This window comes from Sebastes fasciatus, chromosome 19 (genome assembly GCF_043250625.1).
Source record: "Sebastes fasciatus isolate fSebFas1 chromosome 19, fSebFas1.pri, whole genome shotgun sequence".
Lineage (NCBI taxonomy): Eukaryota > Metazoa > Chordata > Actinopteri > Perciformes > Sebastidae > Sebastes > Sebastes fasciatus.
The window spans coordinates 17260708-17278366 of record NC_133813.1 but is presented as its reverse complement, the minus strand read 5'-3'; the positions used below and the strand labels follow the sequence as shown (position 1 = coordinate 17278366).

The window sequence follows — 17659 nt, the reverse complement described above, 5'->3', positions numbered from 1 at the left end:
ATCTAATCTTATCTGATCTTAACATGATTTAATTTGAAATATGTTTGTTTATCACTATCAAACCGGTCCAAAGTATTTAGTTTGAAAAGTCTTACAAATAGTTCCAAAGGCATCTAAGAGTACAAATGGTAGTAAGCATATGCTTATCGGTGTTACAATTATGAGGGGGTCCTTGGAAAAATGGCTCCCCTGTAAGGTGGCCGGCCCCTAGCCTCAAAAAGTTTAAGAACCCCTGCTCTAAACTACATGAGAATTAATGAGAAAACTAGCCTGTCTCTTGTTTTATTTCCAACAACAGGGAGTATAATGACAAGCATGTTTTCTTTTGAGCAGAAAGGCTTTACTCCCCTCCATGTGGCCTCTAAATATGGGAAGGTGGACGTTGCTGAGCTCCTTCTGGAGCGAGGGGCCAACCCTAATGCAGCTGGGAAGGTGAGACAACCTGTACTTGTGTACTATGATTTGGGGATATCAGCTGATTTATAGATTATCACGGTATGTGTTTCATATATACATGTATTTGTGTGTGTGTGTATGTCTACGGGTTTATATATGTGTACATGTGTATATGTGTTTAACAGAACGGTCTGACACCCCTTCATGTGGCCGTCCATCACAACAACCTGGATGTTGTTAGACTCCTGGTCAGCAAGGGAGGATCTGCACACAGCACTGCCCGAGTAAGACGTTCACATGTGTGTGTGTGTGTGTGTGTGCACATACTCACACAGGCAGGCCACAATACAGCATGCCAAGCCATCGCTGACACACATACCAAAACAAGGTCAAATGAGCGTGTGACGCTTAAAACATACAGCAACTTCCATGACAACCTTTTGTACTCTGAATCATTCTCTCATCATGACACAACAGCGTTCAAGTGTGAATCTAAAATTAGACATGAACAGTGCTAAGAAAAGCCCACTTCTTGTGTGCGTGTGCGTGTCCTTGTTTCTTGCTACAGAACGGCTACACTTCCCTGCACATAGCGGCCAAGCAGAACCAGATGGAGGTGGCCAGTTGCCTGCTGCAGAACGGGGCGACACCCAACGTCGAGTCCCTCCAAGGCATCACGCCCCTACACCTGGCTTCACAGGAGGGTCGGCCCGACATGGTGGCCCTGCTCATCTCCAAACAGGCCAACGTCAACCTGGGAAACAAGGTATAATATTAGAATGGATCAAAACGTGTCAATCCAAGAGAGTCAGAGTTAATTTACATAGCTTATCACCATTAAAAAATGACCCTTTCCTTGTCCATCCTTCATGTCTTTTAGAGTGGGTTGACCCCTCTGCATCTTGTGGCTCAGGAAGGTCACGTGGGAATCTCTGACACGTTGGTCAAACAAGGAGCTTCCGTTTACGCTGCTTCACGAGTAAGTTACACCTCCTCCTCTGGTGCACAAACTGATAGAAAAAGTGTTATTATGTGAGATGAGTTAAAAGATGACTCTGAATGGAGCTCATTCCACTTTATTACTATTTATTTGTGATCTAAATGTATTGGTTTTAAAGATTAAAATAGAAAATTATTAATAAAAAAAATTATATAATTCAAAACAAAACATGAATTGAAATATAAATAATTAAATAAAATAAACAAATAAAGTCTAATAAGAATTATTATTATTATTATTGCTAATAATAAATACCCTTCCCCCACAGAAAAAAAGAAGCTTATTCCACTTTTCTGATGGAAACAGTGTCATATTAAGGACAGTCAAAAATGGGCCAGACTTACAGTATGTCATAGTCATTGAGCTTCTCTGTTTTTGACAATTTCCATCTATTATTCATCTCACAGTTTGAGGTTTGCCATGCGGCTATCTTGAAAATTCTCTGTCCATCTGGGAATGAAGAAGTAGATAGCAATTTGATATAATTAAATTCCTTTAATATACAGATAAATTATAATCTATGAATCTTGCTCATCGGTGTTTAAGACGTTAACAATGTATATAAAATCATCTTTAAGACAGCATAAAATGTATTTTATAAAAGTAAATAATGCGCCTACAATTTTGCATACTCATGTTTGTTTACCAGTGTTTGCACAAGGCCTCATTATCGACTTAACGACGGGATTAATGAAGCTACTGAACAGCAGCTCTCTCTCTCTCCTTCTCTCAGATGGGATACACACCCCTTCATGTGGCCTGTCACTATGGCAACATCAAGATGGTGAAGTTCCTTGTGCAGCAGCAGGCTCATGTGAATTGCAAGACGAGGGTAAACGATCTCCGTCTCATTTGTATAATATATGACTGCATGTGTGCCTAATGACTAGCTGTGAGTTTTTGTTTACTTGTTAGAAGCTTTATTGTTTAACTGCACCATTGGTACAGTATTAGCATTATGTTCCAAAATAATAGATGGGAATACTTTCTCTGTGTTTCTTCTTTTTGTTCTGACCGTCCTCCCTCTTATTTTTCTCCAGATGGGCTACACCCCTCTGCACCAGGCAGCTCAGCAGGGCCATACTGATATTGTCACCCTGCTGTTGAAAAACGGAGCCCAACCCAATGAGATTACCTCGGTGAGACACCTTTACCCATACCTTATCCTGTTATAGTCTTCCTTTCAACACCGGTCATTCCCTCTGTACCTAAACACTGATTTCTCTGTGCAAATATAATCATGCATCCTATAGATAATGTGAAAACAAATAAGGAAAAGACTCTTTGAAGGCATCCCTCTGAGGTGACACCCACTTTCTGAACCTGAAAGATACACAATTCATTATTCAAGTTAACCGTCATTTCTACCAGAAATTGAACACGGTCATGGAAAAGTGCACAGGGCCCCATTCATACTGTATGAACACCATGATCAGAAAGACTTGACAAAATGTTAATTTGCCTCTGAAAATGTCAACCACATCCTACATATTCTGAAGCAGGGGTGTCGAACATACGGCCTGAGGGTCCAATCCGGCCCACTATAGTGTGACAATTGCAGAGAAGTCATTATTTAAAATGTTTCAATAAAATGCATTGCTATTTCTATTTGTCCACTGGAGGTTCCACTGTCCTAATAAGAATAGCAGGCTATTATAGATTCCAGATGCTTACGTAGAGGCTATGTGACACAACACTGTCAAGCGTAGGCTACTGTTCTTGCAGGATCTGCCATTGGAAAATGTCTTTGTCAAAAAGTGTCAGGTTTTCCAAGAAAAATGGACCAGATCCTATTTCCTCACAGGGGTAAATGAGAAGGTAGTGTTCAAGGAACATAATATTTGGCACCATTATCACACTTTTATGGCGAAAAATACAAGAACCTGCAAGGACAACTGAGAGCAGAGAAGATAAATGAATTGTTGGCAGGTTTGAAGAAATAGCAGTCTGTTTTTAGTCGTAGCCAAGAGATCGGTGAGACAGGCAGTTCATCATCTGTTTTGTAAATGGATTGTTCATTAATTGCGAACATTTTCCAGAATGTGCTTGTACTTCTTTACACTAAAAGAAAGGGAAACATTTGAAGGTGTTGTTATTTATGAGTTATAACGCCATGGTTTTGCTGGTCTGGCCCACTTGGGATGAAATTGGGCAGTATGTGGCCCATGATCTAAAATGAATTTGACACAGGTCAATATACTGCATCTGTAGGATTCTAACTTTAGTTTTTTTAGTCTAAAATTAAGATGCCTCACCCATCTGTGGTGATTGTAAGCAGTAAGGATCGCTCAGGGAAATTCTGTCCATATATTCATCCCTATATGCTGATGATACTGTATTGTATTTTTGCAATTTATATCATTTTCCCCTGTTGATATGAGATATATTTTCTGACTCTAGTGATATAGTGCTAATTTGTAGCAGGGTAGCTGTTTTAACACAAAATAAATATATTGTATTTGCATTTTTCTGGTGGACAATGGTCAATATGTCACATCTCCCCGGTTCATAAGTAAGGTACTAGATATGCATGTCTTTGCTCTCTGTAGGATTGCAATTACTTTGTGTGTGAACATCAGTTCAGGATTTCCTCTACAACAATGTTTCCTCTTAAAAAAAAACAATATGCATAGGCTACATTTATTTGCATTTTGATTTATTGTTAAACAATTAAAAGTTTTATCACATTATGACATTATGATGTGGCAAAATAAACAGATGTTGTGAAAATGTACTGTTTTATAGAATACTATACATAGAAAGAATTAAATGCTTTTAAACACAGTTAAAAATGTATGGTTAATAGATAGCGTGATGTTTCTCATCTCTCTCTGCAGAATGGGACGTCTCCCCTGGGTATAGCTAAGCGGCTGGGTTACATCTCTGTCATTGATGTGCTCAAACTGGTTACCGAGGAGTCCGTCTCCGCGGTGAGCAACACATCATGCATGGTTCACATGGTTACACCAGAGTATGCAAAGAAGTAACCTTGACAGACCATGACTCAGATGTTCAATCAAATAATTGTCTTGATCAGGTTCAGCTCCCTCAACTGTTTGCAAACATAATTCAGCATTTTCCATCTATTCTCCTCTCTCTCCTTTCCATTTCACTCCCTCCTCCGTCTCTGCCATTTCTCTCTCTCGCAACCTCCTCCTGCTCTGCACAGATCACTACAGAGAAGCATCGGATGAGTTTCCCTGAGACAGTAGATGAGATTTTGGATGTTTCGGAGGATGAAGGTAGGCTATACGATTCAATTATGCCATGTTATCAACTGTACAGCTTTGATAATTGATTTTCAGCTCTGATTCGCTATTTTGGTAGAAGAAGACTGTATGGGAGGTACACTGACACGTCAATGTACCACCATGAATTTCAATATGGATATGACTGTTTATAACACTTTTTTCCATTTGTTTTGTAGGGGTTGCCCAGCTAACTTTAGGTAGGATTGTGTCTATCTCTGGCTTGTCCGGTCCGGTGGCTAGTGAACTTGTGCCTTCATTGCAATTCTCATTTTCTTCCGTGTGTCACTAATTGTCTTTTTAATCAGTTCCTCTGACTCTGCTCTCAACTCCAGCCCTGTTTGCTCTCTATCTTTATCTGCTCTATCTTTATCCTCTCTATTTAAAAATTGTGTCAGTTTTTCATCAGCATGTAGTCACGACATTTTTTCCTTTTTACCAGCGTTCAATGCACATCTGTCCGTGGACTCATTATTGACAGAGCTCCAGTGTTTCTGCATTTGAAAGACAAACAGCTCACTTCCAATCGAGCCATTATGAAAATGAGTGCTCCTGCCTTTTACAGCTTAATTGATCAATAAGCTAAATTACATGCATGCTGTGCCCCAGCTGTGACACTCAGCACGCACAGTTGCTGTTTATGCAGTCGTCTTTCTGTTTTAAAGAAATTCAGAATGAAATCAAATCAACAAATTTTGAAAAGCATTTTTACATGCAAGCTTCATGTTGTTCTTGTTGTACTTGTTTAATTGTATTGCTTCTTTAACATTTCTTTTTTTTGTTTACCTGTATATTTTGAAGCCTACTAATGAATGTTTAATTGACCCTTCGCTGAGCCCCTCCCCCCTTGGTTACTGTTGCTAGGCCTGTCAAGCTTTCCCACCCGGCATAACAATATGGCGTTATTTCAACGATATCAGTGAGAGATACTCCAAAGGAAATAATGGCAGATTTCTGGAATAATCATTCTGAAATATCAGAGAGAAGTAGACAGAAAGGTTTACACATTACACATTCACAATAAAGGCTAATTTGACGGCAGAGTGTTGTGAATGAAGCGTCAGCCACCCCACATCTTGACAACTCACATGAAGGACAAACATATACAGGAACAATGTTCTTGCACAGCAGGTTAAGGTAATAAATTGGGTTTTTTTAAGCTAAGTTAATGTTTAATTACGACTCCCTACAGCTTTTTCATTATCTAATATACAGTGGAAACCGCTTATAGTGACCACGGTTACAGTGGCCAACCGCTTATATGGATCAAAAAGCTTGGGACAGATCATTCTTATACAAATACTGTTTATATAATTTGCTTATAGTAATCAAGTAGTCTGCTTACAGTGTTCATTTTGGGTCTTTTCATACATGACAACATATGGAAAATCATTTGAAAACGTTAGACTAACAATTTGATTTTTGTTTTGTTTTTTTACTTTACTCCCATGATACTTTGCCTCGCGGGCTGTCTTTCGGGCTTTCTGGCTGGATACCTGTGCTGCTTGCACATTGATATGATAACTGGAAAAAGAACGTGATTTTCTCTGAATAAAAAATAAATGTGCATGGGGAAAGCACCTGCGGTTGAAGCAGCCCTTGTCAAGTCGATTGATAATGCCTCGTCACGTAACACCTCCAAAGTGAAGTGCGAGTGATGCCACACTTCCGACATCGCTCCTCTTGCATTTTTGTCTTCGGAAAAGCGAAAAAATATACAACACTCCCCTTTAAACTTTGAGCATATCTTCTGTCGGACTTGCAGGTTCCATACACTGCTGAAAGCTTGACGCGCCTCCTGAGCCTAGTTACGGTTGCTAACGTAGGATTGGACAGCGGTCGTTCTAGGGAGGGGCTCAGCGAAGGGTCAAAATGTCTGTGATCAACTCTGTTTTGTGAAGTGCTTTATCGTTTACTATTGTTGTTATGACCATTATTTTAATACCATTCCTCCTTAATAATTGAGCTATTTTCTCCCACACAGAAACAACCATCACCACATGTGATTTCATCTTTAATGGGCATGCTCACTAAAAAAAGCTGTCACCAGGTGCCTTGCAGTTTGCCGTCCATGCAGTGTCTTAAACTGTGTTAATATTCACTGTCTTATCAATCCTCTTCTTTCACTCCTTTGGTTTCCATCGGCTCTGGTTGTTGTTGGTTTGACCTCCATTGCTTTGACTAAAATATTTGAGGTTGCTTTATGGCCATTTTTTCTGTGGTTCTCATGAAGGTGGAGGGATGGGGAGGATGGTGGTGTTAACGATTACTACTTTTGTCCATTTAGAATTGAATTAATTAATTATTATTATTATTATTAAAACTAAAAAAAAATTGTAAAATGGGGAATTCCATTGGCATATTTTTTACTTGATTTAAGAAACTTACATTTTACGACTTTATGAGTGGAAGAAGTTGAGATCAGCATCATTTTTTGCCCTGTATTCCCCCCGGTCTCGTCCTTTTCTCTCTTAAGTCTTTGTGTAACCTGTTCTTTGCCAGTTTCTGTTATTCCCTCTTTGCTCCCTTTCCCCCCTTTCTTACTTCTTTATTTTGCCCACAGGAGACGAGCTGCTCGGCATGGACGGAGCGCGTTATTTGAAGCTTGATGACTTCAAGGACCAGGACGATGACTTCCTCTCCCCGAAGAAAACCTTCAGAGACTTTGAGGGTGGGCTGGGTACCACGTAAGTCACTGTACACTCACGTTTCTGCATTTGTGCTGTCTGGTAAATGGGGGATCTGCAGGTGACAGTTGAAACCATAGGCGTACTCTGCTCTCAACTCCAGCCCTGTTTGCTCTCCTCTATCTTTATCTGCTCTATCTTTATCCTCTCTATTTAAAAATGGTGTCAGTTTTTCATCAGCGTGTAGTCACGACATTTTGCTTTTTACCAACATATCAGAAAAATCAACACTTGAATATACATCAGCGTGATAAGAACTTCCTAAAATGACAGAAACCATCTTTGGGGAAAACTCAATTTGACGTGTACTTTGATTTTTTTAGTTTTGCCCATGTCCCATCCACTAACATGGAAGGGGGTGGGATTTATGACCTATGCTGCAGCCAGCCACCAGGGGGCGATCAAGATGTTCTGGCTTCACTTTTGGGGAACTGTCATGTCGTCCATCTTTATATACAGTCTATGGTTGAAACTGAGTTTTTTACTGGTATTTTCAAGAAAATACCTAACATACCGGTAACAGAAGTCATAAAATGGGATTGAGCAAGTCATTGAATGGCTGGCATGGATCACTTACAGTATCTCTGTCCTAAATTATGGCGCGGATGAGATAAAATTATTTATTTGTTTGTTGCAGAATAATAGTCGGCTGTTTCTTGTCTTACATTATTCTCACTTCCTCTCCTACAGGCCATATTCTCCTGCTATTCCCAGGATCCCTTGTGTGTCCCCAGAGACTGTACTGCTGGATCAGGTAGGCTTAGCTTGTGACGTTCAGAGGGAGCATTACACTTTGTAAACATTTGTTTCTTTATCCAATTGAAGACAGATTATTAATTCATCGAATAGTGGTTATTTATATCTCTTCTTTTGGCTTCTGATATTCTCCGTCTCTTCTATTAGACTCTCTGCTCTTTTTTTCTGGTTTCCTCTGCCTGTTTCTGTCTATCATTGTCTCATTTATTCACTCTCTCATTGTGCTGTGTCACCTCTTCTCTTTCCTTTTTCTCTCTCTATCTTTTCTCTGTCTTAATCGTTTCAGTCATGGTTATTTAACTGCCTCTCAATTTTTCACTGCCTGTCTTTTTTTTGTTCTCCCCCTCTGACCTCAGCACACCCCCATCCCACTGCCAAAGGAGTATGATGATGACTCTCTCATCCCGAGCAGCCCGGCTACGGAGACTTCAGACAACGTCAGCCCCGTGGCCAGCCCTATTCACACTGGGTCAGACAATAAAACATTTTGCTGTATGCTCGTCATAAAGAAGGGTTTTTGGCAGACTCAATGAGATTAATAGTATTGCAAATGATTTTTTTAAAAGTACAGAATGCATGCAAGGGCAGTGAAGATGGAATAAAGGGGAAAATATGTAAAACGCAGTCAAAGAATACTCTGAATTTAGACTTACATGTTTAGGATGTTAGAGACAGGGGTCTCATTTGGGCATTTAGACAACCTTTAAAAGTTTTTATTAAATATGAATTGCCATGTTAGCAGTGACAAAACACAGATTTCTAAAGGTATATTCAGTAACTCCACACCTACTAACTGCTGCCGAATCATCCGTCATCTTATATGATCACTGATCATCGCTGATGTCGTGACATCCCTGACATCAAAACATCAATGAATGCCAAGGCTGAACCACACTTTCTCCACCCACCACACCACTTCCTACAGTGCCGGCAAATGACAAAAATTAATAATATATGTAGCGCTGTTTTCTATTAAATTGAACCCAGGATTTATACCTTAAATGGGATGATACATAAATGATACATGTTGGTCACTTGAGGATTTTAACTCTCCTTGTGTTTACACTTTGTTTGTGACGTGTTTTCCGTAGTTATGTCACGTTGTTTCCGTATGTATTTTACTTAGTTTACGTACTTATTTTAAGGCCGACCATGATGTTTTTTTCCTAAACCTAAGTGAGTGGTTTTGTTGCCCCCTGCTGGTACTGCACCTTCATAACACGCGTGTAATATTCACAACCTTGGTGAGGCAAAATGTGACACTGACACGCTATCCTCTGGTGGACAGGCGGGTCTATTACACGCCTTGGTGTGATAGCGGTGTTGTAATTTATACACAGCATGATGAGTCAGCATTTAAAAAAGCTGAATATGTGCAGGCGTTGCACATCAAGATGAACTCATGAGAGAAAAGTCACCCTGCCACACACACACACACACACACACACACACACACACACACACACACACACCTGTATGAAGCTGCCCGTCTAATGCAAGATCAAACACCACGGGGCTCTTTTTAAAGTCTCTTTATGTCCTTCTTGCTGCACTTAGTGGCCACTCCAGATGGCCTGTCCTCCGCTGCCATATTGAGATAATCAAATGAAAAGGGCACCCACATAATGAATCGGTGTCTGTGCTGTATGAATCACTCTGAAACAGACAGAGACCAGATCAATTCCAAACACTGCTGAATAAACCACAAATGATCCCTCTGTCTCATTCAGTGGAAGAATTCCCCTCAGGAAAGCCCAGTATTGATTGTTACAATTTATATTCCAATGCCGTGTTATTGAATATTAAATGCATCTTAATAACATTAAAGTGATCATCTGAACTTTTTTTGTTTAATCATCTGTTTGACTCTCAGCTTCCTGGTGAGTTTTATGGTGGATGCTCGAGGAGGCTCCATGCGGGGCAGCCGACACCACGGCCTGCGAGTCATCATTCCTCCTCGAACCTGCACCGCACCGACGCGCATTACCTGCCGCCTGGTCAAACCTCAGAAACTGACCACGCCTCCTCCGCTGGTGGAGGGGGAGGGGCTCGCTAGCCGTATCATCTCTCTAGGGCCATCCAGTATGCAGTTCCTTGGGTGAGTCAACTTTGTAGTAGGTTTATTTACTGCATTTGAACAGCTTTATGACCTTCATGTAGAAAACACTTTGTCAAGCACAATTTGGTGATCAAATGTTTTTTGTGTGTCAGCCCATTTGTGCATTTAAGCACTGGGCAGTCACTGCAAATCATATTTATGTTTTGGTCGGTAACAAAGGAATTAGAATGTTTGTACTCATGTGAAATGTAAGAAATAAAATGGAAAATAAATTAAACGTTTGCATTAGAGCTGTCAACTATTTAATTAATCGCCGACTATTTTCGATTAATCGGTTTGAGTAATTTCTTAAGAAAAGAAAGTCTAAATTCTCTGATTCGGGCTTCTAAAATGAGAATATTTTCTGGTTTCTTTACTCCTCTATGACAACAAACTGAATTTTTGAGTTGTGGACAAAATAAGACTTTTTAGGACGTCATCTTGGGCTTTGAGAAACACTGATTGACAATCATAATTTTCTGACATTTTCTGGACCAAACAACTAATCGATTAATCAAGAAAATAATCAACAGATTCATCAACAGTGAAAATAATTGTTAGTTGCAGCCCCTAATTCCTTCAATTTTCGTTAAATTGTAAGAGTTATAAAATTCTTCTAAAGATAATTAGCATACCAATTCTCAACTCAAACAGAAACTGGAAGAATGACAATAATGTGCTCTATTTTGCTGATGATTATGGTGCCATCTAGTGGAGATTAATAAGTCTGTATATCTCAGGGCAATACTGTAAATCATAGTATACCAGCAACAATATTGGAACAAAACAAAAAATTGGATATTTTAGTTTTTTTCAATGAGATCACAAAATCTATTTTCTTTATATCACAAACCCCATTTTGTAATTTATTTATTTTTCAAACAGATTCATGATGCTCCTTGTGCTGAATAGAAGAAACCTGATTTTTCTTTCTTCCACAGGCCAGTAATTGTAGAAATCCCCCACTTTGCCTCACTGGGCCGAGGGGACAGAGAGCTCGTGGTCCTCCGCAGCGAAAATGGCTCAGTCTGGAAGGAACATCGCAATCGCTATGGCGACGAAGTGCTGGAAACTATTCTGAATGGCATGGATGAAGGTCAGTGTGATGGTTCGTGAGACCTTGCACAGTTGCAGATGAGTCAGTCTTAATCTTGACACATGACCCTGGATTTGCAGAACAAGGGCACACGTGTAACTTGCATTCTAACATTTACCAACCTCTCTTTATTGTTCCCTCTGTCTCTTTTTCTTTTCCTCTTCACTCCTCCCTGTGTGTAGACTTGGAGAGTCAAGACGAGCTGGAGAAGAAGAGAATCCGTCGGATCATCTCCACTGACTTCCCCCTCTACTTCGCCGTGGTCTCCCGCATTCAGCAGGAGAGCGATCTGATTGGCCCAGAGGGCGGCCGGTTGACCAGTAAGCTGGTGCCCCACGTCGAGGCCATCTTCCCCGAGACGGCCGTCACCAAGAGAGTGAGACTGGGGCTGCAGGTAAGAAGAGGGGAGATAAAATACAGTAGACGGAGAGCGTTATGTGTGAGCAGGAATGATGAACAGGAGAGGGAATTGCAGACATGACATCACAGACCCTACACACCTTTCATAATTTGTTATTCTGCTTGTACAACAGAGACAATCTGGTTCTTTTCAGAAATTACCGAGGACAGATGTTTGAATTATAAAAACAGCTGACTCTCAGTCTGCGAATCGCTGGTTTGTGCCAGCCGTATTTCAATTTGTGATGCATTGAGTCTCTTGGAGTTGCAATTTGACAGATTTCATATCCTGAAGTTGATGTTCTGTCTGTTTGACAAACGACAAGCCTGAATTTGTGAGAGTTCTGCTATCAGTCATTGAGAGTGAATGCGTACGCTGTACTGCTGACTGCAGACAGATGCTTTATTCTCTTATGAATCTTGATGTTTGAAGGAAGTTTATGAATTGTCGTATGAGTTGTTGCATCTATGACAAGCAGCGGATCCATTTTTGATTCCATATTTGCATTTTTTGCAGGTTTTTTCCCCCATTTACTGCAAACCGTTTACATGTTAAAGTTTTTGAAATGTAATTTTCCTACCTTACATTTCTTATAGTAATCGTTTTCTGTTTTATTTAATCACAGTATACATTTGCTTTAGTTAATTCTTCACAGTGAATACCACATCATCTTTTGCTGATACTGAACCAAAAAACCAACAGCCACCCCAAGATATGAAGAAAACGATATGCCTTAGAATCTGGTCAGCAGTAATGTAAAATATGCATGGTTGCAGTTACTGGATAAAATATTAAAAAGCACTGGTATGGTCCTTTTCTATGAGAAACATTAACCTGTTAGATACAGTTTATTTCATAGGTTTAAAGCCCCTTCAATAATTTATCTGTGACATTAAATATTCATGACTACATCAGCATCAATCAAAGTTTATGCCTTGAAAAAAATTCAGGTAGGTATTTTTTATTTAGAGTTTAACACTGACACGCTCTTTTTTACTGACAGTGCTGGCAACATAAACAAACAGCCGCTCAACGGTTTTGATACAAAGGTTGCTAAATGTTGCAGAAATTTCTCTTGAAATAGCCAAAACTGTTCTAGATCAGTAGTTCCCAACCTATTTTCCTTGAAGCCCCTACTACTTGTATCTAAGAAAAGTTGAGCCCCTCCCCCTATATTTTCTGACGTTATCACCTTAAAAATAATTACAAATCCTCAAACAAAAATCCTCAATTTGAATAAAGTGGTTACGTCTTGACGGATTTGCCAAGCAAATGCAGATACAAAATATCATCCTTTTTTTTTTGTAATGACTTAAATAATAATGTTAGAGCCAAAATATATTTTTTCGTTATTGTGGTTAAATAAATGTAATGTATGGTGCCGTTGGATTGCTGCTAATACAGGTGCGTGTCTCCCTTTGTGTGCAACGAGTGGGAGCGCAAATCTATTTTTTAAGGTTGATTTTGACAGGCTAAACGCCAACAAATAGCAGAATATTTCATTAGATTAAAACATGTTGTGAATTTTAGAAATGATTACATTTCCTGTGATCTTTGGCCCAGACCCCAGGTTGGGAACCACTGTTTTAGATAACACTGACTGAGAAACACTGATTGAGAATAAAAAGGTTTTCAGGGCCTTCAAAATACAAAATAACAAAGTTTTACAATTCAATACATCACCATGCATATAGGTGCCAAGAACTAGACCTGTGGAGTGTCTCAGCCTGTCATGCCATACTGCACCATTTCTAAATTAGCATTTACAACACGTGGTGTCCGTCCTGCCAAACGGGAGCTTTTGGCAAACGTGTGGCTGACTGTCACTCATCCAGACCTCCACAGACACACATATGGGAACTTGGCGAACACTCATGCTGACTGTCTCTTTTCACCCGGAACCTCCGCTTGGTTTTGTTTCTCATGACAGAGAGATTATGACGGATTATGGGTTTTCTACATTTCCTTTTTTTTGGTCACTTCAGCATACATTGTTTACATTGTCTGTCAGATTTTGTCACAGCACTGATGTTATTTAAGGAAACATGCATGGGACTGAGTTTTGCTTTGCCTTATGCTGCTCTGTTTATGTTTTCCTTTTATCCAGCCATTCATCACTCTTCAGTTGCCTGATTTAAGTTGTGAGCCACACTGACCGAGCTGATGCACTGATCTGAGTTGGGTCAAGTGTGAAATATGAATTGGTTGCATGTGTGAGTATGGCTGTGAGTTTGATGTTTCAGTCTATTGCACAGATTTTCTTTTTGTACCCCTTATTTCTATTCCCTACTATCCATTTGGATCTTTTATATTGTGTTTGTGCTTGAGCTTATCTTTCACATATTTTATGCACCCCAGCCTTCTTCAACTCCATATCCTTTAAACTGTCTTGTTTTTGTTTTTTAGCATCCTCCTTTTTAATAAGCTTTCCCCTCCACCACCGCCCCCACCTCAGGCGCAGCCAATCCCTGATGAACTGCTGACTCAGCAGCTTGGTAACCAGGCGACCTTCAGCCCAGTGGTTACCATCGAGCCCCGCCGACGCAAATTCCACCGGCCAATCGGGTTGCGCATCCCTCTGCCACCGTCCTGGCGGGAGAGTCCTCGGGATGCTGGGGAGGGTGACACCACCAGCTTGCGCCTCCTCTGCAGTGTCATTGGTAGGATCAAATGACTTTCTGTATTGGTTTTGATGTACTTAAAGCATAAAATGTGCTGCAAGAGCATTTATGTTGGCATCTGTTACCGTGGTTATCATGGCATGAATGACACAGTGTGCTTGGTGTGTCTCAGGTGGCACAGCGCCAGCTCAGTGGGAGGACATCACTGGAACCACCAAGCTAATGTACGCCCATAGCTGTGCCAACTTTACCACCAATGTGTCTGCAAGGTGAGCACCTCAGCAGTAATCAAGGCAAGCTTTTCTTTCCCTGTTCTCTCGCACCCTTCTTATTCATCTTCTCCTACCTTTATCCAGATTCTGGCTGGCAGACTGCCCACGCACGGCAGAGGCAGTGACCTTTGCCAATTTGCTGTACCGAGAGCTGATGTCCGTCCCGTACATGGCCAAGTTTGTTATTTTCGCTAAGATGAACGAAGCGCGGGAGGGACGCTTGCGTTGTTACTGCATGACAGATGACAAGATGGACAAAACGCTGGAGCTGCACGAAAACTTCACCGAAGTGGCCCGAAGTCGAGACATCGAGGTCAGCAGCACAGTGCGAAACGGAAAATGTTGCCAAGATCACAAAACGGGAAAGGTGTTGCGGAAAGCAGTAGGAGTTATCCTAGACAGTGCATATATAACATGTGACATACATTTTTTATCTACTCACTTTAATTGGCTATTGTTTCTAAAGAATACTCAGAAGTAATACTTAGGATATGCATTAGAAGATGCAAGAAAAGAAGCATTTTTTTGGTACTAGGATCCCAGTTCCCCTAATTGAATATTATTTTTAGCTTTTAAATACTGTAGTTAACCCTTAAAACCCACCTGCTGAACACAATTGGGCTCATTTCCAGTCATACCCAATTTATGCCAGTCTTCCCTCGCCACTTTGGAGCGTTATTTAGCATCCTTCTGACAAGCTAACATGGCATAGTGCAATGGATTCCTTAGGTTTTGTAGTTTCATGTGATACCAGTACATTCGCCTAGCTCTAAGAACGAGCCTGCTACAGCCTGCGGAAGACAGTAAAATTGGTCGGGATCGCCGGTAATCTCGCGGGCCTTTTAATTATAAAAACAAAATTCGCTAACATTTGGCGGGCCAAATCGAACCTGATGGTGGGGCCAATTTTAGCCCGCGGGCCCCACTTTGGGCAGCCCTGGTTTAGAATGATATATGACAAATAAAGCAGGTAATCCTCTCATTTGAGAGGCTGGAATCAGTTTGACTATTTCTGCTTGATTGATTATCAAAATAGTTGACGATTATTTTTCCTGCCTATCGACTAATCGATTTCTCGCCTAATCGTTTCAGCTCTAATCTTGTCACCCTTAACATTTTGTGAAACTTTTCCCCAGCTGATGGAGGGCATGCCGCTGCACCTGGAGTGCTCTGGGAACCTGGTGCCGATCAGGAAGGCCACCCAGCAGCCTCGCAGCTTCAGCTTCCAGGCCTTCCGAGATAACCGGCTGCCCGTCTCTGTCAAGGTCTGTCTCTATCTGACTGTTCACATGCCTGCTTTTTCTGTCACTCGCTACGTATTCATACTGTACAGTACTGTGGTTTTGATGTTCAGCTGTTGGATTCAGTGTGCCAAGGATCCTCTCGCCGTGTTAGTCAGTTTTCCTCCTGAGCCCCCACCTGCTGATCACCCAAACAACCTGTTCGTACGGTGGTTTTTTATGTGTGCTTTTCACCGTCGTTTCTATCAGTTTGTCTCACCATTAACATGTACAGTACAGCGCTGTGCACTCTCTGCAGTTAATCAGCAACACCACGCAGTGAAAGTAAAAAAATTTTTTTACAGAATAACATCCTAACAATCCTAAGGTTAAGAAAACATAGGAATTTCAACATATATCCATACAGCATGAAGGTATTTCAATAAAAAATATTATTGTTGATGATTTTTAACATATTGATGAACACATTTCTTGATCTGTGTATGTCTGTCAATCAGTTCATTCTTCTTCGTGGGTGTCAAATCGTGTTTGTCAAATCATTCTTCCTAAACAAATGACAAGTTAAAGGTGCTATTGATAACATTCTGCCATTAGATGTCTCCTTCCCCCGTTCCATTGCATTCACTTCACAACAAGTCGTTGCCAGGCTCTTACTGTCAATCTCAGCCATTTATCCCGTTTTTTCCACACTAACTGACGACACAGAGACACCACATGATACCAACGTCGTTTTACTATTGGCACACAAGCCTTGTTAGACGTGGGAACCAAACGTCTGATATCTTCTACAGAAATAGAGATAACATTAATTTTGGACCCACCAACATTTATAAAATGATTAATTAACAATCATCATCTCTTTTTTTTTCAGGAAAAGCCACACTTTTTATCCGTCACCTTTGTAAAGGCTCTGTGGATGAATTATTATTGTATTATTATTATTATTTTGAATATTTGTCTACATAAAAATGTTATCAATAAGACCTTTAAAGGGACTGTTTGTAAGAATCAGAAATGCTTGTTAACAGCGACACCTGTGGCCGTTTAGTCAACGAAAGTCAGCGTCCTGTTGTTCGGGCTCGCGCTTGTGCTCGCTCTACATAGACGTGAACGAGCATCGCTCAAAACAGTGAGGTGACACATGTCAGCTAAAACCACAATATCACTCTATATTTCACCTACTTGGCAGTAATGTTAGCTGACCAGACGAAGGTCTCTCCATGAATCACTGCTGATCCTAGTGCTTTTCCTGCTTCAGCGTCCCGACCGCGGCCGGAGGAAACAGGGGAGACATCGGCACCCGGTCGGAGACGATAACGTTTCTCGTTGCGGAGCCCCGTCACTTCACAAGACACGGGAAACCTCTGTTGGTCTGGAGGAGCTGCAGCAGTTATTTCTGCACAAACGTCCACTCGACATTTACTAGATATTCTCAGAGCTAAACTAACTCTTCTGCAGCGTGTAGTGTGCGCACAAGTACGTGAGAGTGGAGCGAGCTGAGCGAGAACGAGCGCGGTGTGTGAGTGAAGGCAGGCAGAGGAGCAGAGTACAGCAGAGACTCCGGCCCTGGAGACCAAAGCTACGGTCTCCCCCGCGTCCACCGACCGCAGCCAACACTGTTTTGCAAGACGGGCTTCTCTAGATATAACTTTGCGGTTTTGGTGCTTCCGTGTAGTTTGTGTTGGAGTGTCGTCTGAACGGCGTCGCCACACGTGAGCGTGCATATGCAAGCGCGCATTGGACACCGACCCGGATTGATTTATACGTGTAAGAAGTTTCAAACAGTCCCTTTAAACAAATGCATCCCTGATTTTTTTTGTGTTTTTTTTTTTTCTATTTTAATT

At 40.9% G+C, this 17659-nt stretch overlaps 1 protein-coding gene across 1 annotated transcript in view; it reads left to right on the top strand.

Moving 5' to 3' along the window:
- ank1b (ankyrin 1, erythrocytic b) overlaps nt 1–17659 on the top strand; it is a 102403-nt gene that overhangs the window by 67972 nt on the left and 16772 nt on the right. Inside the window, exons 16-34 of the mRNA XM_074618830.1 lie at nt 334–432; nt 582–680; nt 965–1162; nt 1277–1375; nt 2130–2228; nt 2437–2535; nt 4234–4326; nt 4566–4638; nt 4824–4844; nt 7208–7331; nt 8022–8085; nt 8444–8556; nt 9961–10185; nt 11127–11281; nt 11464–11675; nt 14137–14341; nt 14475–14571; nt 14659–14887; nt 15711–15839. Of these exons, the coding sequence (XP_074474931.1) occupies nt 334–432; nt 582–680; nt 965–1162; nt 1277–1375; nt 2130–2228; nt 2437–2535; nt 4234–4326; nt 4566–4638; nt 4824–4844; nt 7208–7331; nt 8022–8085; nt 8444–8556; nt 9961–10185; nt 11127–11281; nt 11464–11675; nt 14137–14341; nt 14475–14571; nt 14659–14887; nt 15711–15839 (2433 nt within the window). The remainder of the gene's footprint in view (nt 1–333; nt 433–581; nt 681–964; nt 1163–1276; nt 1376–2129; nt 2229–2436; nt 2536–4233; nt 4327–4565; nt 4639–4823; nt 4845–7207; nt 7332–8021; nt 8086–8443; nt 8557–9960; nt 10186–11126; nt 11282–11463; nt 11676–14136; nt 14342–14474; nt 14572–14658; nt 14888–15710; nt 15840–17659) is intronic.